Here is a 22,448-nt window from a genome sequence, read left to right on the forward strand (position 1 = left end):
CCACAACTCTTCATATTCATGAAGCAGGTGTGAGGAAGCAGTTTAAGAGTCTGAATGCTCGAAAAGCTCCTGCCACCCTCAGACACTGTGCAAACGAGCTGGCCCCAGTGTTTTCTGGCATTTTCAACTCCTCACTGCAGGCATGTCATGTGCCTGCCTGCTTCAAATCCTCTACCATAATCCCTGTCCCCAAGAAACCTAGGATCACTGGACTAAATGACTACAGACCCGTGGCTCTGACATCTGTGGTCATGAAGTCTTTTGAGCGCCTGGTTCTCTCCTATCTCACGGCCCCCCTCCTGGACCCCCTGCAGTTTGCATACAGAGCCAACAGGTCTGTAGATGACGCAATCAACATGGCCCTACACTTCATCCTGCAGCATCTGGACTCCCCAGGAACCTACGCCAGGATCCTGTTTGTGGACTTCAGCTCTGCCTTCAACACCATCCTTCCAGACCATCTCCAAGGCAAGCTTTCCCAGATGAATGTGCCTGATCCCATCTGCCGGTGGATCACTGACTTCCTGTCGGACAGGAAGCAGCATGTGAGGCTGGGAAAGAATGTCTCGGACTCCCGGACCATCAGGGCTGTGTTCTTTCTCCTCTGCTCTTCTCCCTGTATACTAACTGCTGCACCTCCACCCACCAGTCTGTCAAGCTAATCAAGTTTGCAGATGACACCACCGTTATTGGACTCATCTCGGACGGGGATGAGCCTGCCTACAGGAGGGAGGCTGAACGTCTGGTGTCTTGGTGCAGCCACAACAACCTGGTGCTGAATGCCCAGAAGACAGTGGAGATTATTGTGGACTTCAGGAAGCACACAGCCCCACTCCCCCCCATCATCCTGTCTGACACCCCCATCACCTCTGTGGACTCATTCCGCTTCCTGGGTACCACCGTCACCCAGGACCTGAAGTGGGAGCCCACCATCACCTCCGTCATTAAGAAAGCCCAGCAGAGGATGTACTTCCTGAGGCAGCTGAAGAAATTCAACCTGCCAACACGGACGATGATGCAGTTCTACACTGCAATCATCGAGTCCATCCTCACCTCCTCCATCACCGTGTGGTACGCTGGAGCCACTATCAGGGACAAACAGAGACTGCAGCGTGTTGTGCGCTCTGCTGAGAAGGTGATTGGCTGCAGACTCCCATCTCTGCAGGACCTGTACACCTCCAGGACATTGCGGCGTGCAGCTCGGATCTCAGCTGACCCTTCTCACCCTGGACACAGTCTGTTTGACCTGCTCCCCTCAGGCAGGAGGCTCCGGTCCATTCGCACCAGAACCTCTCGCCATAAGAACAGTTTCTTCCCCTCTGCTGTTGGACACATGAACAATAAACGTACGACTGTTCCCACCACTAACACATGACCCTACGCTGTGTTCACTGCATCATTCCATGTTTGGCACTGATCACCACCTGCACTCATGTATATATCTTTCTACGTAGCACTTTTAATTCTTATTCTTATTTTTTCATGTCTATTTAAGCGTAATTTATGACAGTATGTTTGCACTGAAGCACCGCAGCAATTTCCTAATGTTGTAAACCTGCTCAACATTTGACAATAAAACCCTTTCTGATTCTGATTCTGATTAAAGCTGTAGCGCCCAGATTACTTACAGCTACTTCCATGCAACTGATATAAGAAGGGATAAGCTGAAGACAGCTTCAACACTGTTTGTTGAAAAATAGTAACGTGAACGCACCGCATTTTCTTGTTAGTAACGGTAACAGCGTTGTAACAATAGAAATAGTAATTAGTTAGATTACGCGCTACTGAAAAAAGTAACGCCGTTATTCCCATCACTGACTGTCAGTCATGGATTGGCCTCCCCAGAGCCCAAACATTATTAAAATAGCGTGGGGTTGAAAGAGCAAGAAATAAAAGGCAGCCAGCACCCAAAGAAGAACTTTGGATAGTCCTTAAAAAAATCTGGAGAACTATTCTTGAAACTACCTAAGGAAATTACAAGAAAGCTTGCCTAAAAGAAATATTGCTTTATTAAAGAGTAGAGGTGGCAATACCAAAAATTAACATTCAAGCTCATTAGAACTGTAACAACTCTATTTTTGCTTATATGCTGCTGTATTTCCATCTTTGACTTCTTCCATTTTCCTAGCAAAAAATAAAGAAATGAGGTGAAACTAGTCATTTTGTCCAGTACTGTAGATTTGCATTCTGCAGATGCTTGTTAACACATGTTACTGTGTGACCAGAACCATGATGAACCACAACAAACCAAACACCCTGTGTCTCCAGGAGCTAAGAATTTGATAGTTTGTCTGTTCAGGTTTTGTTCAGTTAATTTGGTCTTAGGTTTTTAAAAAAATGTAATTTAAAGTTATCATTATCAATGAAATGGCTGTAATGGAATAATCCAAAGCAATTGCCATGATTAACATCATGTGATCAAGAACATATGTTAAGGAGCATTTATAAGGATTTATGTGAAGAGATTCCAATTGCCCTTACACTGGCTCCTTGATCTTTAATGTGGGTCTCTTAAGGTGAAACTACAATGTCCTTAAAAGGGACTACAAAAAGAACGTCTTAGATGATTCCCTCCACAAATTCTCACCATGTTTTCTCATGAGGGTCATATAACCACTTGCAAAGAAATCATGTTACTATTAAAATGTTAATTTATAGATTTTATTTATTTATGTTTAATTTAATTTACTATAAATATTCATATAAAGCAATAACTTGACAAAATGTAGATTGGATCACAAAAGTGTGACGTTCAGAGTCCAGTGAAGGGTTTAATACAGCCTGTATCTGAAAGTTTGGTTTAGACCAAATCAGCAATTTATGGCATGAAATTTTATTGTCTGACGGTTTATTAGGAGAGCATTACCTCCTTTCCTTTCATAAAGAATCATCCAGTGTAGCCTAAATGACATAATATGGGAAGCACTACAGCACCTTCACTTATTTAGGGAATTTGAAGAGCTGTTGTTATGCCTGCCATGCAGATTCTTACGGGTCACTCGTGTCTTATATTTTCATGGTTGAAAAACAGATCTTAAGCTCTGTTAAAAACTGCAGAAAAATCATTTTTACACCATCTCCACATGTCACAACCCAAGGCCGGAATCTTGTCGTTCAACATAATTTTCTTCTAAAACATACTCTGAGCATCAGTATCATTACATAGTTTCAATAGCAAAATGGCACCAATTCAATGATCATGTTGAAGAGGAGCAGAAACAAACGCTGATGCCCTGGATTATTCAAAAAGTGCATTTTGGCTCAAATTTCCATGGTTATTCCACCATAAAGATGAGTGTAGCATATGAAACCTCATTTTGACTTACATTCTTCTTCTAGAACCTTTACTGACAACATAATTTTCTAACATCCTTTTGTTAAAAAAAAATCAATGTCTGTAATTTTAAACAAACAAACAAAAACATTCATTTCATGAAGGTAAACTTTTACATTTTATATGTGGGTTGAATAGAGTTGCTGTGGTGACCTTGGCCACCCCTGACCACACCTTATCTTCTCCCCTGACCTTAATGTCTACTTATAGCGATCTCTAAAGTTTAGATCCTTCTAGAGCTAAATAGTATTATGCCGTGTTTACGTATCTATACGCCTTCCTCTGAGAAAGAGGATTAAATTATCATTAATCATTTATTTATCATTAAATAAATGAACCTAGAGGTTTCTTCTTCCTTTTTGATAATTACTCAAAATCTCTTGGTTCTCTCTACTTAAATGTGCTTAAAAAGATAACTAACTTAACCAATGCACGTTTAAATAGGGGTATTGTACAGTTCGACGGCTGTAAGATACAGTCACCAGAAAATCGGCATACGTGTTGCTTTTATTAGCAAACCGATATTATTAATCTGATGGTCACTTCTTTAAAGTTTAGCTCTGCGTCTTTATATAGCAGCAGTGATGTTTCAGCCCCTTCCTGCACTCTCGGGATGTCTCAGCTAACGTGCACGCTTCGCTCGACTCTCAGTGCGTGCTTCGGTCATCCGAGGCAGCCTCTGTACTAGAATCTGCCGCAAGTCACGTACGTTCCGAGGTGACGGCAGATTATTCCACTGCGACTTTTTTGGGAGCAGTAACGGGATTCACACGGCTTTTTGACTGGGGGAAAAACCAGCAGGTACACTACCCCGACAGCTGTTTCCGAGAAAATGTTGTTTTTATTTTTTTAATGACAACGTAAAAAATACGACTTTACTCTCAGTTTGGCAGATACAAACGGTCTGGAGTCGGCCAAACAGCGCGGTGCTGGCAGAAATGCGCGTCAGATAGCTGTTTTAAGACATTCTGTGTATGTTTTGGAGGAACAGTCCGCCTATATTTTACTGAATAAGTTTAAAAGTACAACTTCGATAGACAGGCTATCCTGCCAAAAAGGTCACGGTAGACGGTGGAACAACCTAAAACATTATTATTATTATTATTATTATTATTATTATTATTATTATTATTATTATTATTAGACTTTCAAAAACTATCCTAACCCATTAAAGTACAATGCAACAAAAACTTCTGACCAAAACTTTCAAAATAAAAGCATTGTCGACAAATGATTTTGGATGGTTTTTGGATAGTGAAGGAAAGTCCTTTCCAGCATATATTCTTGTGATACTTTTTTTTTTTCAACTTTTTGATATATTTTTGTAATGGCTGTTTGTGTAGCTATTAAGGTGGCCTTTACTCTCACTCTTATTTTGGAAACCAGCTTGCTCATTTTCTGTCTTCCTGTTCTTTCCTGGGGGCTTTGTGCTTTCCTATAAAACAGTCAGCAGAGTGTAGAGCAGCTAAACAAGTCGGATGGGAACGCATGCAGACATGAGTCCTCTATCCAAGGTTGTGAATAAGGAAGAAATTAAAACTGACTCCCACAAACTTGTCAATGATGATGATAATGACCACAGACATGCAGATCAGCTGCTCCCCTGGAGGTTTAGCAGTGCTGACACTGGACCTGGAGACACTTTTGTGGGGGCCAAGGTAGAGCCCCAAGTTGGGACTGGTGTCAAAGCTGGATTTGATACAGGGTTCGATACTGGAGATGGCGTTACATTTGGGACCAGCAGCAACAGTGTTACAGTTGCAGACATGAAAGGTCAGATCCAAGAAAATGGGACTGGGGTTGAAGCTGGAATTGAAGCTGTGAGTGAAGTCGGGAAAACAGTCAGAGATATAGCCAGGGCTGGGGCTGGGAAAAATAGGGCCGGGATCGTACCCTATGCTCTTCCCTGGAGCGCCCATCCCAGATCCAAAGACCGGAGGTACCGCAGCAGTCACAGACTGGTGCTCCACTACATCATCCCCAGCATGAACTCCTATGGCATGTGCATCATTGACAACTTCCTCGGGAGCAAAATTGGAGACCGGGTTCTGCAAGAGGTCCAAGAGCTGCACCACTCCGGGAAGATGCAGGACGGCAAGCTGGCCAGCAGAGGCCTGGACAACACTAGGAGTATTCGTGGAGACCAGATAGTTTGGGTGGAAGGAAACGAGCCAGGCTGCGAGAACATCGGCTACCTGCTGTCGAAGATGGACAAACTGGTCACCTACGCCGATGGGAAGTTGGGGAAGCACAAGATCAGAGGAAGGCACAAGGTTAGTAGCTGTCATACTCCGTCTACATCCCCATGCACCTCACTTACTTTATATCTGAAGGTGATTTTATTCCATAGGAATTCTGTTTTAGTGTTTCCTCAGGATCTTTGAATCTTTATTTTTATCAGTGATTTGTACATAACTGCCAATATTGGCAGGGGACCTATTTCTCAATAAACTCTTGATTACTTTGGAGTTTATGTGTACAGTCTGGGATGGACTACTGTGAGAGATTTCAAATGTTTTTCCTGACAGTAATTAAGAACATTTAGGAGGTTACAGTGCTTGAGTACACTTTTCTTGAATTATACTTCCAAATTATTTCAGAGTGTAACATTGTTCTTTTTACTACACTGCGTTTTTACAGCTTGTGGTAATCATAGGAAGTTTTTACACAGTGAACAATACAACATTTTATAATGCTGTAGATTAAACCAGCCATTTCAAACCTTTCCGTTGTCTTGTGAAAAGCAAAGAGCTGTTGGGCTCACATATCTCAGCAGGTCTGTGGAATCCTGATTTGTTTTTTTGGGGTTTTTTTTTTCCAGCTTAACGTCTCCCAGTATGTGTTCAAATAATCCAATATCTGACATAGAGTCAATCTTTATTTTTTGAGTCTCTGTAATCAAAGTGTGCAGCATTCAACACTCCACTGTAATTATAGCACCATAATCATAGTCTTGAGGCGACTGTTGTTGTGATTTGGCGCTGTATAAATAAAATTTAATTGAATACTAGAATTTAAAATTGCTGCAAATAATTAATTAAAGATGAACGGTTTTAAGACATACCCGGTAATACACTTCAATTGTTTACGGGTTTAGTTTTATTGTTATTATTATTTATATATTTATTTATTTATTTTAATATTATTATCCTGTATGCTGCATGATAGTTTCCGTTGCAGCTGCTTTGTATTTTCCCTGCACGTGGTCAAGTACACGTTCACTGTTTACTTCCGTTAGGGAGGGGAGGAGGCAGTGAGCGCGAGGGCTACATGCAGCTCACGTAGTACTTAATGGCGACGGGCACGCCCAGCGCGTGGGCACGTTACCGAACCACTGCTGCTCCTTTAACTTTAACTAACTCGCATTGTGGCAACTTTACTGCGTGATATTTTATGTTGCTGACAACGAGGTGAATGATCTGTGTGGAGTTTGTGCTGCCGTGGTTTCTTGTTGTGGCACATTGTTTTTTTGTGTACCGCTTGTTTTGTGTGGGAATTCAAGTGAAAATGATTTGGCACGCGAATCGTCACGTGATGTAAGAGGAGGCCATAAAAGAGAAACGCAGTGGGGAAGTCACGAAGCCTCACCTCTCCCCCACACAGTGGACATCACATCCAGCACGTCTCTCACTCCTCGCACATTCACTCCCCGATCTCTACTGTAAAGCTAGAGGAATGCCACCGGAAGTAGGCCGGCATTCCTGTAAAATAAAGCTATAAAACTATCGTAACTCTCAAGAATCAATTGTCAATTCAGAGGAATTCGTCTTATTGAAGGCTAAATGTCGAATCAATATCAGAATTAGTGCATTTGATTTAAAAGTTAGCTTTGTGTTTTACAGTTAAGCATCATGACGAATTTCAATACAGTTGAATTTCATCAGAATGCTTAGTGTATATCAGGGGCGGAGCGTGGGGGTGGCTTACGGGGCTTAAGCCCGGGTTGTTTTGTCAGAAGCCCGGGGTATTTTGGAGTGTAATTTTTTCATAGTTAGATGCCTGGCTGACAACTGTATAAAACAAAAAGTACACACAATATTCGAAGCACATAGTGCACACTGTGGGAATTTACGACTGTGCGTGAATCCCCCCTGATATTGGTATGATCCAAGCTCAGGCACTAAGCGACTGAGCGAGGGGGCGGGGGGAGCTGCTGCCCGTGAGTGCGCTGTTGGAGAGACGGAGCCAGCCATACTAAGGAGAGCTTAAGTTTGAGCAGGTACCAAAGCAAATCATTCGTACCGTACAAATAATGTAAATATGACGGTGCATCACGAAAGATTGATATGAAACTGATCACTTGACCAATATTATTTTACTTGCTCTTCAAGTGAATCAACAAATGGCGAAATGAAAAGCCGAACAAATGCTATTTTTTAGAGAGTCTTAGCTTACGTGTGTTTATTTCATATTTTCAGTTCTTACCCTCCCCGACTAATTCGGTTTCAGTTATGTACTGAAATATAAGAATGGACATTAGAGGGTTCTTTCAAAGAAAAAACTCAGGTAAATGTTATTTTATATATTATGCTTTGTATGTTGTTCAGTATATTTCTATGCAAAACAAGAGGGATTTCAGTACACAGCAGGATATTCACATTTGTAACCAGATATTTACATACACTTTAGGGAGAAAACATAAAACATTTTTACTGTACAACATCAATTTAGAGTAAACTTTTGTTTTAGATAAATATTGAAATATATTTTGAATTAGTTAAATGTCAGAATAAAGAGAGAGAGATCGGTCTATTTTTTATCACTTTCATCAAATTTAGGAGTACATATACACTAAGTTTGTTAATTAATAAGAAAACTCCAGACGATTCCATTCTGAGCTGAAGAAGCTTCTGATAGGTTAGTAGAGTCCATGTGAGTAAATTGGTGGCACAGCTGTGGATGCATATAAGGCAAAACACAGAGGCTGTTTCTTTGAAATGGGAAAATCAAGAGATGTCAACCAAAACACCAGGAAAAGAATCGTGGAGCTCCATAAGTGTGGCTCAGTTTGAATACAATTTGGTGCCATTTGCAATTAAAAAACACAGACAGTTTCTCTCTTTACTCTTAAAGTTAACAAATATGTTTTTATATTTATCAATCTAAAAAAATAAACATTTAGTCTGATTTGATGTTACAATTAAAAAAGTGTTTGTGTTTTGATCTGAAGAGTTTGTAAATATCTGGTTTCAACTGTATATTTGATGATTGTCAGCACAAAGAGGGAGAGAGGAGCAGAGATTGAGATGGAGAGTGAGGACAGAACAGAGATGAACAAGAGCAGGTGAGACACACATGTTAGTCAAATGGTTGCTTACTAAAAGTATCACCGTATCATAGGTCCTCATGTATCTCGTACCTAGTGTTTCTTTTTAGGTTTGCTATTTTTCAAATTCTATATTTATTAAGTTCTGCAGGCTTGTTTGCACAACAAGGCTAAATAATTACATAAACTTTTCTCAATCTAAATATTGTACTTTGGTAGAATTAAATAAATAAGTGTAGTGCAGGTCTATGATGATTTTTAGTGCTACTATCATCTAGTTCTGATTGTGGTTATGTCTTGGTTAAGTCCTCAGTAATCCTGCTTTTGAACTGTTGTAGTCCTGTTTTAATTCTGGATCAGTTCTGGGTCTGGTTGAATTGGGGTTTAGTCCCTGTGTCTTGATACAGCCCCGACTTCGTTCTGTCTTGCTGCTCAATTAAAAAACTAGTTTAAGGTGTCCTGCATGTGTGATATATATATTTCCCTATATGAAGTCATTCTTTTTTGAACAAAACTCAAAACAGAGCCTATTAATCTTTCAGTCATTTCTACACCCCCCCCCCCCCTCAAAAAAAAAAAAAAAATCCCACATGCATACTACCCTTTAGGGCTAAGCCCCGGGTGTTTCAAATGTCTGGCTCCTCCTCTGGTGTATATATAATGCGACAGATTAGATTGAACTATTGCTGAGCTTAGAATATTTAGCATTTTACGTGACAAATCACTTGTACAAAAATGATTTGTTAAAATGTCTTTTGATCATATTATTGATTAGTTTTCAGCAATTAATGAGAAATGCTCTATAGCAGCCTGTTTAGTCTCATACTGAAATATTTTAGTCCCACGCTGAAGGTTTATTCTTTCAGATATATTATTTTATTTTTTCTGGAACTGATGTTCCAGACACCCTTGTAATAACTAGCAATCCCCTCGACCACCGTTAAAAATTAAACACACCAAGAGGCAAAAGGTTTGTCAGGCAGTGCGACACTTATTGTGAAATCCGTTACCGGATGTGGTGTACTTGTACAGTCGCTTGATCGCCTGTGTCGTGGGCAGAATGATAAACGCGAGCGGAGAAACGCAGGACTTCAGAGGTATTCCGTGAACTCTGTCAGCTCGGTGCTTGACTGTTGGACTTCAGCAGGGCTGAATTCAGACCGTCACAGAAACAGAGCTGACGGCGAAACGGGCTTCCCTCTCTCTGTTTGTCGATTCAATCATTTTACAGCCAAAACTTTGAACCTGCGACTCGTTTCTTTTTGTACGTTTTTTTAAACTTCCAAGATTACCTCAACAGTTAAAATGCCTTTCATTGAACACTTATCGGACACGGAATTGGAGCGTTTGGCTCTTGAGCAGGTCGTCCCGGCCCTGCAGGAATACGGCTTCTACTACGTGGACGGACTCCTCGGCGAGCTGGCCGGGGGCGCGGTGTTGGATCAGGTGAAAGACATGCACCGCTCTGGAGTTCTGCAGGACGGCCGGCTGGCCGGATCCGTCCCGGCAGTCCACCGGAGGAGCATCCGTGGAGACAAGATCGCCTGGGTGAGCGGATCGGAACGCGGCTGCGAGGCCATCAACTTCTTGCTCAACCTGATCGATAAGCTGATCTCCTTTTGCTCCGGGAGGCTGGGAAACAAAGCGATTCGGGAAAGATCCCAGGTAAGCGAAACCGCCTGGTGGCACGATCCTGGTTTACAGCCATCGTGACGATTCAGAAAAACAAGCTAATAAAGGGCCAAAATGTGCCAGTATTTGATCGGGAGCGACCAAACAGGAGACGCAGAGGACCAGAGCTGACAAAACTGAGGAAAGCAAAATACGAACCGATCTTTAAACACGATCAGACCTGCTTACATGTGTAGTTTGTCGTCGAATGTTTGAAAACCAAAAAGCCCAAATAAAGCACATCATGAGTAGTTTATTCAGAGTTAAAGTGAGTAAAACCCCGAAATAAGCATCATAAGATATGTACTTTTTAAAAGGGTACACTGTTTAAAGCCGACTTTAGTAAACTCATTTTAGTTAAGTAACAAATTCTTTAACTGTTTTTTATATAATTTATTTGTGATGTAGACCGTAAAGACTTTATAACTTGCTTCGTGTAGTTTTCACCATCAACAAACTCCAGTCAGCAGTTAAAAATAAACTTCGTGTGTCTGGAACTCACAGGTTAAAATAAAAACGGAGATGTCACTCCCCACTGTCAGTAGTGGCATTGTGCTGAAGCTGTGCGCTGGTTTGGACTCCAGCTGGTTATAAGTGATGCTGAGATCAGGAGATGCTGTTTATCTCAGGCCTTCCTTCTTTCATTTAACGGCTTGGCTCATCACACACTCCTCACATGCTCTCCTCCTCTAGCTGCTCAGTGGAAAGGTGCATCATGCGTAGAAGTAAACACACCAAAGCTCTTGCACAAAAACATGGCATGCTGTGACAGTGGTTTTAATATTGGTATTTATTACAGAGAATTGTTAGTTGTGAAAAAGGCAGATGTGAGCTCAAGTGGACTCTACATAACTTAATCACTAGGCACTGACTGGAGCTCTGCTTTATTTCCTCTATCCTTTTCTTTCTTTCTGTTGTGCTTGGACGTTCTTCTTTTTCTCAGTAACTTTTTGGCCTTTTGGCAGTATTTCAGTAACTGACCAATTCTGGGCCCTGAGCCAGTGTTTCAGAAACCAGAACAAGGTGCAGGAAGGGCAGGGAATTTACGACATCAGGTCAGGTCCTCTGGGTGTTCTCCGCTGCTGTGATGATTAATGGCGTGAAGATTACGGTTCCGTCGTAGGAGTACCATTCTCAGCTTTTACATGTATCGTCTCTACCTATTAACCTGAACAGAAACCTGTGGGCATTGACCCAGAATGAGCCTCCACATAATAATAACAATATTGTATTTACTAGCAGTATATAAACTGCTGAATTGACATGCAGTACAATGCAGTTCAAAGTAGATCTAAAGTTCTATTAATGTGTTAAAAACTTTAACTCTACAACTCTCAGACAGATAACGAACAGCAGTATTGTAGGAATAATAATGCAAGTTGTGAAGACTGAAGGCTGAAACTAAGGCACCCTTAAGTGAGATGGTGTAGATACAACGCACTGTTTCGTGTGCACAGCAGCTAGAGAAAATCTTTATTTTATCTAATTTGTTTTACTTTTACTGGAGAACTTTTAGATTTTGTGATGTACTTGGCACATGTAAAAACAACGTTATTAAGCTGTGTCCTTTAGCTAACAGTAGTGTTACAATTAGTCAGTAAACAGTTAGTGTAGTTTGTGTGACTAATGTCATTTCACTTTGGCACAGTATAATAAAATATCCCAGGGGCCTACATTAAATGGATTATTTTATTATAGGATGTATATTTTTCATACATTTCCATAAAAATGGCCGGAGGTGGAATTTAACTGATCAAAATACATTTACTTAGGAACAGTTGTGATATTTTGATACCATGGTAGCATTTACAGGATATTGTTTTATTGTGATATTATACAGGAAAACTGTTACAGAGAAAGAGAAAAACAACTAGTATTTACTAGTTGTTTTTCTCTTTCTCTGTGACCCAAGAATTAATGTGTAAGAATCACAGGCTGGTACCAAGGTCGAAAATACCACAGAGATCACTTCCTTATTCCCATCCTCCCTTCTTTATCTCCTAGAAAAGAGCTTGTTAAAGGCCAGGTGGTTTGTTTCAGAATTCACTAATGAAAGAACTCTGTATTCTATGTCTAGGAGTGTATTTTGCTGGGATAATCATAAATTGTAGCTGAACTGATAAACTATACAAAGGATACTTCTTTGCTCAGAGGGCAGGAAGACGTTTCCTTATTTGGTCTGTACCGGTCTGAACTGAGAATCTGCGCCAGGATCCTGTTTGTGGACTTCAGCTCTGCCTTCAACACCATCCTTCCAGACCATCTCCGAGACAAGCTTTCCCAGATGAATGTGCCTGACCCCATCTGCCGGTGGATCACTGACTTCCTGACGGACAGGAAGCAGCATGTGAGGCTGGGAAAGAATGTCTCGGACTCCCGGACCATCAGCACCGGCTCCCCTCAGGGCTGTGTTCTTTCTCCTCTGCTCTTCTCCCTGTACACCAACTGCTGCACCTCCACCCACCAGTCTGTCAAGCTAATCAAGTTTGCAGATGACACCACCGTTATTGGACTCATCTCGGACGGGGACGAGTCTGCCTACAGGAGGGAGGCTGAACGTCTGGTGTCTTGGTGCAGCCACAACAACCTGGTGCTGAATGCCCAGAAGACAGTGGAGATTATTGTGGACTTCAGGAAGCACACAGCCCCACTCCCCTCCATCATCCTGACTGACACCCCCATCACCTCTGTGGACTCATTCCGCTTCCTGGGTACCACCGTCACCCAGGACCTGAAGTGGGAGCCCACCATCACCTCCGTCATTAAGAAAGCCCAGCAGAGGATGTACTTCCTGAGGCAGCTGAAGAAATTCAACCTGCCAACACGGACGATGATGCAGTTCTACACTGCAATCATCGAGTCCATCCTCACCTCCTCCATCACCGTGTGGTACGCTGGAGCCACTATCAGGGACAAACAGAGACTGCAGCGTGTTGTGCGCTCTGCTGAGAAGGTGATTGGCTGCAGACTCCCATCTTTGCAGGACCTGTACACCTCCAGGACACTGCGGCGTGCAGCCCGGATCTCAGCTGACCCTTCTCACCCTGGACACAGTCTGTTTGACCTGCTCCCCTCAGGCAGGAGGGTCCGGTCCATTCGCACCAGAACCTCTCGCCATAAGAACAGTTTCTTCCCCTCTGCTGTTGGACACATGAACAATAACTGTATGACTGTTCCCACCACTAACACATGACCCTACGCTGTGTTCACTGCATCATTCCATGATTGGCACTGATCACCACCTGCACTCATGTATATATCTTTCAACGTAGCACTCTTAATTCTTATTCTCATGTATATATCTCATGTATAGCTCATGCACATATCTTTCTACGTAGCACTTTTAATTCTTATCCCTACTTTTATTTTTTCATGTCTATTTAAGTGCTATTTATGACACTATGTTTGCACTGAAGCACCGCAGCAATTTCCTAATGTTGTAAACCTGCTCAACATTTGGCAATAAACCCCTTTCTGATTCTGATTCTGATTCTGCTGACACACGAACCTTTTTCCTCTATATAAACTGTTGTCTGATGAATAAACCTTTGAGTTGATTTTGGGAAAGCAACCTGAAGCAGTCTGTGTTTCCTTGTTCTCCCAAGCTACTCCCGGCGCTGTAACTAACCTGCTGAACGGCATACCTGAGTGTTACTTTGAATAATTTTGAATCTCATAGGGTAAAGACAAAACTCTGCTTATAGGTGCCCACGCCTCGGAGGAAACCCGATCCACGGAGAAACCCGGGACGGAGATTTCTTTCACTTATCTTCAAGGACATTTTGTTGCTGATACTTGCTTTAAATATAGGTAGCAAATATTTAGGAATCGGTTTAAATTTTTCTATAGTTGAGGGACTGGTAGAAAACAGCTCATGCATTAAGCTGGTGCTCCAGACTCCAGTTTCTCTTCCCTTTTCTCGCACATTGATGAATTTGTCCCAGAGGGTCATCAGCAGTGGAAAACCTCTATCCCATCACCTCTCCTCTGAAGCACCAAAGAAGTTTTGCATCAGTGGGTTTCTCAGTCTCCCCTCACTCTAGACATTTGCAGTCCTAAGACAAATTAAGACGATAGTATTCATTACCTATAACACTGCCACAGTCTGTGTAAGATTAAATTAAAAATTTAAGCTGCTTTTTGTTTTAAAGGCTTTTAGACTGCTGGACCTGAGCCACAATAAGTAACGACTCGCGTCACAAATGTAACTTAATTTGAAATTCAGTAATTTTAACATCGGTACTGCTCGATCGGCGAGTGAAATGTGCTTACATCTAAAAGAGAATTCTTTGACCACTTTGCTTGGATTGTCCAAACCACCAATCCACAATGAATCTTGGGATCTCCTTGATTCATCCCGCAAAAAAGACATTTATGAGCTGCATTTTAAGAAAAATTTGAAGGGTTTGTCATCTCGTAACATAATTTCACGTCTATAGTCACAGCAAGCCTAGCAAACCCCATGACCACCTGTATGGTGTCCCAATCAGTGTGGGCATCTTCCTAATATAAAAATCCAGGTGGATGTGTCATAAACATATTCCCCCTACTCAGAGTTTTATGAAAGTGGAAACCAGCCATTGAGGCCAAAATCAATTTTTGTACTAGGATATGCTTTTAATGCTCAACATGGGAGTCTATGGGCATTGACTCCTTTTTAGTACCAGCCCCAAGTGGCACTTAGAGGAACTCCAAGACTGAGACTGCATTTTATTAAAATACCTCAATGTCATTTGGATCTGATTTGCAAAAATTCACATTTTGTTTTGTTGTTGTTGTTGTTTGACATTTCTAAAAATCTAATTGAATATATCTAAGAGATTTGAGACTTTACATTTTGGTTATAGGAGAGCAGAAAAACTGAAACTCAACAGAAAGGGGGAGATCTAGTCAGTCACTTACAGATATTCTATTTTACACAGATGGAAAAATATGTTAGATAAATGATATCAAAAGCCTGCAACAACTAGTCAGCTAATTTATTGAAATAACAACATCAAGTCAGTGTTTGATGGATGCCAGACTGTGTCTGTGTCCTTTTCTCTGAGATCAGCATCACTTGGGCTCGAATGACCCCGACCTTAACTTTAAAACTAAGCCTAACTCTCAAAAAGTTCTTGTTAAAGTTTTAAATCCCAAAGCAAGGAGCGACCAAACTGTCTTAAATTTTCAAAAATGTCCCTATAAAGACATTGTTCCTCGGAAAGTCAGACACAGCAGAACAGATACACGCCCATTCGTGTGAGTGGGCGTGAAGGTATGCGCGTGTAGCAGTGGACATTCTCACGTACACATTCAATTCTTCCTTCACTCCTCCTCAGCACACACTAAAGCTCACTCACTCACATACAGTATCCTCATTACACACACACACACACACACACACACACACACACACACACACACACACACACACACATTCACGTGCTGCAGTGTACAGTAAGCTCTTATCACATGTTTGTGTGTGTACGTGTTATCAGATAGAACTTCTTGTGAAAACGGGTCAGCCTGGTTACAACACACACACACACACACACACACACACACACACACACACACACACACACACACACACACACACACACACACACGTGGAGATGATGCAGGAGAATAAACAGCAGGATTTGTCTTTTGTGTGGAGGACACAAAACACCTTTAATAATAGTTTGAAATACAATTCTGATTATGATACAAGCAGCTGGACATAATTAAAAATCAAAGATTGCACCCAAAGTAGTAGACAAACCCAACTCCAAGCATTGCTTGACACCAGTCTGTTAGGTGGTTGAAGCCAAACAGTCTAGCTCCAGTATCTGTGAGGCATTAAAAAGGTCTTAAAACCTCTTGGACTGGGTTTGCTAAAAGTTGCAGAATCACTGCTGCTGGATGTCGGTGGCGCTGCAGACGCGCTGTAGCCTCACGCGCCACACGTAGCTTTGTCATTAAACCATCAGCTGGCTGGAAACCTGCCAAACAACCGCACAGACATCACCACACCTGCACAACATCTCCCCGTGCCCCTCTCCTCCCCCCTCTCTGCATCTCCCTCTGCTAGAGAGATAAGATAAAGTTGAATTGAAAAACAGTTCTAAGGCGTTTTGTTTTCAGCCCTTTTCCTCTCACAGTGTATCATTTCATCTCCGCTCAGCCCCCCTCCTGTGTCACTGCGCTTTTTTTTTTTTTTCTCATTCTACAGGAACTCACTTGTACGATGACGGTAATGATGATGAAGCCTGTATGTGTGTGTGTACGTGCCCTAGTGGCGGCGTGTAAACAAACTTGCGTGATTTCTCCACTTCCCCTCAGAGCGAGCCTGTGGAGCAGGTCAGCCGCTCGTTATCAGCGCTAGGGGTTTGTCGTCACTGGCAGCCAGGGAGGCCTGAAACTACGTGCACGTTTGGAGTCCCTCGCACACACTGACGGGGGCTTGACTTCTGCACCCACCCACCATCCCGATCCCCTTCTCATGAAAAGCAATAGAGAGGGGCGTTTCACAGCGAGAGCGCCCAAAAGGGAAGGGATGTGGCGTCTACATGGTTGCATGCGACGGGTGTATAAACACAGACATCAGGTGGTACATGTTGATGTCGGTAAGGTTACTAAAGGTGTGCTGCTGTTGTCGTTGATGTATCGAGGGAATGGTCTATTGGATCTGGGGTTAATCTGCACTGTGACCTTCCTGTATAAACTGGCATGTGTGTTGATAATCGTAAAGGAAAGGAAGTGAACAGGATGTTCGCTTCCATGAGATTCTATGGAGCGTGCAAAGGTGTAGAAGGCCTTTGCACGCATGTGTTTGACAATAAGGGGGGTTCACAATGAAATCCCATCAGAGAAAAGGGGCAAGCACGTTGACAGCGTGACTGCTGCCGTGACTTTGCCTCTATAATTTTCTGCTATCGAGGTTCCGCGAATAAATGCAAATCACGCTCATGTCTTGGACATGTGCGTACATTGAGCTACAGGCATTGGTCGAGGGGCTTGCGTGCAGTCTGTGTGTAATCATCGGGGTGAGGTGACGACGTTGACGTCAGAGAGATGGTAAAGATAACACGCTTTGACATAAATCAGTGCTGCTGATGTTTGTTTTGGCGCGTTTAAGGAACATGTGTTTTTAACAAGCATCAATCTTCTCTAACGTCATTTTCCTTTTCTTTTTTTCTTTCATTTGTAAAGTAGGGTCCACATTCTGGAAAAAATGATTGATTTTTCAGTGCCAAATGATGAAACATGGAAACTTGCACAAAACTTTAATAAATTGTCTTTTAATATTTTTTTCTGTTTTGGAAAAATTTAAAGGGGCAGGTGTGTTTTACTGCAAGCCCAAGTAAATAATAATATCAGTCTGTGAAATGCTAGATGTAGGTGTTTAGCTGCAGTGGGCAGTCTGAGCAGATCTAACCTGAGTAGCACAGAATCAGCTGTTTGTGACCACTGGGTTTTGTTTCATCGGCAAGGATCACAGTTTGTGCTTTGTTTTCTGTGGACTCTGAGACACAGTCTCACATCTCACAGTCTCGTCTCTTACTCTGAGCTTATCAGACACTTCCTGCTGGGGTTATGAGGTCGCAGCGCTGCAGGGAGGGGATGCAGGGAAACCCCCCCCCCCCCCCCCCCCTAGCTCCCACCTCCCATGTCCTGTTTGGAAAAGGTTTCCATTTTAACTGAAATGAACTCGTTTTCTGTGAATATTTATTGTATTTTTATTATTTTATTTTTATTTATTGCTTTGAGGAAGCAATTAATTATGAGGACTCTGTAGTCAAAGCACTGGTTTGTAAGAACTGGTATTCTAGTTTTAGTATTTCTTTCATTTTAAACATGTAAAAAGAAATGGCTCATTTTCAAAAAATAGTGGAACAAATAGATGATGGGGCCAAAATCTCAGTGACGTCAGGATTCCTGGTTGTGTTGGGAAATCTGTCGGTCTTTGCAAAACTATTATGGCCTCTTATCAATACTGTAACCACAAGCGCGGCTGTTCCAATTTCCTCCCAATACTGACTGGCAGCACGTACGCACACACACACATATGTACACATACACGTGTACGTGCGACTCGGTGTGTAGGCATGCAACCACAACAAGCACATCTGGACACGAGAAATATTAGTAAATAACCACCACACACACACCTACATTGGTGCGCACACACATAGAGGAAGTATGTGTAATTGTGTCAGCATAACTGATTTTCAACGCGCCAGCTTTTATTTCGAAGATTATATCAGCCACTGTACTCGTTCAGCATTACTTGTTTTTATATTATGTTATTATATTTCCAAAACAAGCCATAGGAAATGATCATCTTATTACATCAGATTGTGCTAAACTAAAAGAACAGTCTAGTACATTTTTATTTCCTGTTATCTCTGTTAACACTACAATTTTATTCCTGATATTTTAGTATTTTTACTATTCATCAGTTCCTTCCATTATACTCCAGTTTCAGAACTTCACTTCTTTTCTTTTCTCTCTTGATTCATGTGTTGATGGTTTGATTTGTAAAACTTTGGAAAAACGTGAGCAGCAGTTGTGACAGCTCACAAGTTTACAAAGCCTCAGTTAAATTCTACTGATGAGAACCACAATTATGAATAATTACAATATCAGTGGTAACAAAAATAAAAAGTAACCAAGTAATAACTAATCAATTCTGTTTATATGTGCTGTTTTCCATTATGTTTCGTAAATAAATATGTGAAGCAAAAACTTTATTTATCTGTGTAATGTAGTCAAATATGAGACACATGAGGAAAAAAATAGCAGTTAATGTTAGCACTTTCTATGATGTCCGAGCTCGTGGTGAAGTGCATTTAAAGCAGCAGGGTTTTGTGGTAGTAGTGACACATGGAGTGCTCTAATTATTTCTGCTTGTGCGTGTCTGTTTAGGCTATGGTGGCGTGTTACCCAGGAAATGGGGCGGGTTATGTCAAGCACGTGGACAATCCCAACTGTGATGGACGCTGCATCACCTGCATCTACTACCTCAACAAGAACTGGAATGCCAAGGTGCTTATTACACTTTGTTCATTTATTCATTTATCGAACCCTCTTTTCAGTTTTTCGTGTTTGATCACCATCTCGAATCTTTTTTATGATTTCAAGTCTGATTGTGAGCTGAGTGAATAGTGAAGTTTCTGACTTTGATCTCTGATGATATCAGTATGAAATGTTTTTTTGCTTCCTTTGACTTGATAAAATCAGAGGAAGTGATCGCGACTGATTAGAATTAAGATGTGAATATTTGCACATTTTTGGTTTCTGTCTGGGGACAGGAGTGAATAGAAATGAGAGAAAAAGAACTTTCACTAAATTGTCTTTCCTGCTGTTGTTTATCAGGAGCATGGCGGCATCCTCAGGATCTTTCCAGAAGGGAAGTCGTACGTGGCAGACATCAAGCCACTTTTTGATAGGCTGCTCTTCTTTTGGTCAGACCGCAGGAACCCACATGAAGTGCAGCCTTCCTATACCACCAGGTAACCCGCCAACCAACCCATCAGTACCCCAATTCATGAGGCAGCTTCTCCTGTAACTACTACAGACATGATGACTTGGACCATCTGCCTTTGTTGGCATTTGTTAGATGTGTTGTAATTTTCCTTAAAACATGGCAAATTAATTAGCAAAAACGTAACCCTTATTAACACACACTGGTCGTTACAGACAGCAATGGCAACCACTGAAGACACTGTTCTTGCCGTTTGTGTTTCAGGTACGCCATCACAGTTTGGTATTTCGACTCTGAGGAGCGAGCCGAGGCCAAGAGACGCTTCAGAGACCTCACAGGTACAAACGAACCCCGGACAAAGCGCAGTTTATTTCCACAGCAAATGCTTTCAAATTATATCTTGAGACAGAATTTCATTTCTGAATGTCTTTGTTTTTTCTGTTTCAGCATCAAAGGCGCAGCAGGGCGGTAGCTCCAGCAGCTCCAGCTGATCACGAGGAGGTGTCACCACCTAGTGTTCAACCTCCAAACCGCAGGAGAGGGCGGCAGGGTTCCTTCTGGTCGTCGAAGCTTCTGGAAAAGCTGAAAGAAAAGTTGAAAAACAAACAAAAAAAAAAAGTTTTCACCCTGTCCTGATCTAAGGACGGGCGTTTCTGACCTGCCTGCATTTCTGCTGCTGCTCCTGCTGCTGCTATAACCCGAGGCACTTTGGGCGACCTGCAGCTGTTCTGGACATTCCCTGCTTTTCATGATGTTTCTGCAATACGCAGCTGATTTCGTCTGAGTGGAGAGAAAAAACTGTACACTGTACTTTTTTTTTTTTTTGGTAAATTTTCTTTTAAAGCCTCGCCTTCAGATGAGAGGAGGAGGAGAGTTTGCCGACAGCTTTCGGGGTTTACAGAGAGACATGATGTTTTTAAACCACTGTGACGGAAGTTTCACACTTAAATGTGTGCTTAAGAAGGAGGAGCACAGAACTGTTGCTTAAACTACAGAAGAAGAAGAAAAATTGTTTACCAGTAGATGATGCCTCGATATCCACCGACCAATGAGGGCTGAACTTGAAAAAGATGAAAATACATGTTTCAAATTTGAGATCTTATTAGGAGAAACTTTTGAAAAAACTTTGTATATTTTATTGTGAACAACCAAAAGGAAAAAAAGAGCTTGCTAGATTGAAATACTGAGTCATTAAGGATTTCTTTTATTTAAAAAAACTCCATTAGCATTAAGTCAATTATTTATTTTAAATTCAACAAATTTATTAAATCACTAATAGTTTTATTACCCTAGAACTTAGATGTAAATGTTTCCACTTAATATATCATACAGTGCATCGCTGGAGTGCCAATTTTGGGAAGAGCACTTTGCCGCGATGATATAAAACGTTTGTGGGAAATAGCTGTGTCATCTAATCCAGAAAAGTAAAACGAATAGTTTAATCGGTTACTTTTCCAAATTCCTTGTAGCTTCAACCAAGCTTCCAATTGGGAACTAGCGTGTGCTGCAAATCACCTTCTAGTAAATGGTTTTGTAGGTTCAGCTAAGCTGCTGGCCTCGGACAAAATGCTCTTAAAGGGGACCCATTCTGCTCATTCTCACTCCGTATTTTTATTCTTGAACTCATTTAAGAGTTCAAGAATAAAACGTCGTACGATTCACAGTTCAAAATAATGCCTACTTACCGTATCCTGCTTAGTTCATGAAAATGATTTCCTTCCTTGACATAGTGAATAACATAAAATATGTTCGTGTGATAGAAAAGAAGGAAAAGCAAAAAGGTCCCCTTTAAGGTCAAGTTTGCATTTAATGGGAATGAATTGTTCATTGAAGTTTACCATATGATCTCTTATATTGCACTACCTTCCATCATCATATGTGAAAGGTTTTACTTTCCAACACAATTCTACTGAGATTTGATAAATGACGTATTTTTTATAGTAAAATGTGTTAAATATCCACAATTGCAGATTTGTTTTTCATACCCTTCTCGGAATGCTTCTGTGTATTAGTGAACTTTGTTGGCTGAGAATTAGAAAAACCTTTCACTTTAAGTGTGATTCACAAATAGTCTTCCGTAAATTATTTTGACAAAACGCTCCATTTACTCCGGTCCCCGTGAGTTCGGTCCCTGAATCGAAAAACGGATGTCTGTGTCTGGTGCAAGCGCCGTCCTCTGCTGACGGAGAAGGACGATGAGGAGACAGATTCCACTGATACAGCAGATTTGACGGGAGCGTGTGAAGCAGCTGTCAAAGAGACTGTACATATGAGAGGATGAATAATTGATGTTCCGTTCAAACAGCCCTTCTGAGACATTATTGAGCTCGAGTCGCTGTCCTGAAACAATAACGCTCACCGCCAACTTACACCACCTTTAAAACTGATCTGTCATCTTCATTGCAGCGGGAGTGGGACAACCCCCCCCCCCACTTGGGCTCTCTGCTGGTATTACTGCATTCTTTGGTGGAAGAGTTAAGTCTTGTACACAATCCGAATGTTCTGTAAACATGATATTTACAAATGTGTTGAATACAACTTCGGTTTAAAAAAACAGACTGTGGTGTTTGACTTTATTTATGGCTTTATGGTTTATTTAACCATTCACATCACCGGTACAGCTGAGCAATTAGTGGTTTTATTTACAAGTAAAATAAGTGGTTCAATTATGAACTCTTATATAAATTCAAGGGCTGCTCCAGTGCAATTCCCTGATCAGGTATAAC

General features: G+C 41.5%; 1 protein-coding gene across 2 annotated transcripts; it reads left to right on the forward strand.

Annotated features, from left to right (window-relative positions):
* Positions 1-3,973: 3,973 nt before the first annotated feature.
* Positions 3,974-22,278, forward strand: egln3 (egl-9 family hypoxia-inducible factor 3). 2 transcript variants are annotated; one of them, XM_026152127.1, is made up of 6 exons: positions 3,974-4,135; positions 4,781-5,607; positions 19,164-19,283; positions 19,614-19,750; positions 19,987-20,060; positions 20,170-22,278. In XM_026152127.1, the coding sequence occupies exons 2-6, from the start codon at positions 4,813-4,815 to the stop codon at positions 20,211-20,213; spliced, it is 1,170 nt and encodes a 389-aa protein (XP_026007912.1). In that variant the 5' UTR covers positions 3,974-4,135; positions 4,781-4,812; the 3' UTR covers positions 20,214-22,278. The 2 variants fall into 2 exon arrangements, with proteins under 2 accessions (XP_026007912.1, XP_026007913.1); XM_026152128.1 differs by lacking the exons at positions 3,974-4,135; positions 4,781-5,607 and adding an exon at positions 9,393-10,265.
* Positions 22,279-22,448: the final 170 nt, after the last annotated feature.

This window comes from Astatotilapia calliptera, chromosome 19 (genome assembly GCF_900246225.1).
Source record: "Astatotilapia calliptera chromosome 19, fAstCal1.2, whole genome shotgun sequence".
Lineage (NCBI taxonomy): Eukaryota > Metazoa > Chordata > Actinopteri > Cichliformes > Cichlidae > Astatotilapia > Astatotilapia calliptera.

What these genes read in the sequence shown, in the direction of transcription:
- egln3 (XM_026152127.1), top strand. Translation starts at nt 4,813, where the DNA reads ATGGGAACGCATGCAGACATGAGTCCTCTATCCAAGGTTGTGAATAAG. An exon ending in AGATCAGAGGAAGGCACAAG is followed by an intron (nt 5,608 to 19,163) that starts GTTAGTAGCTGT and finishes GTGTCTGTTTAG; the next exon opens with GCTATGGTGGCGTGTTACCC. An exon ending in ACGCTTCAGAGACCTCACAG is followed by an intron (nt 20,061 to 20,169) that starts GTACAAACGAAC and finishes TTTCTGTTTCAG; the next exon opens with CATCAAAGGCGCAGCAGGGC.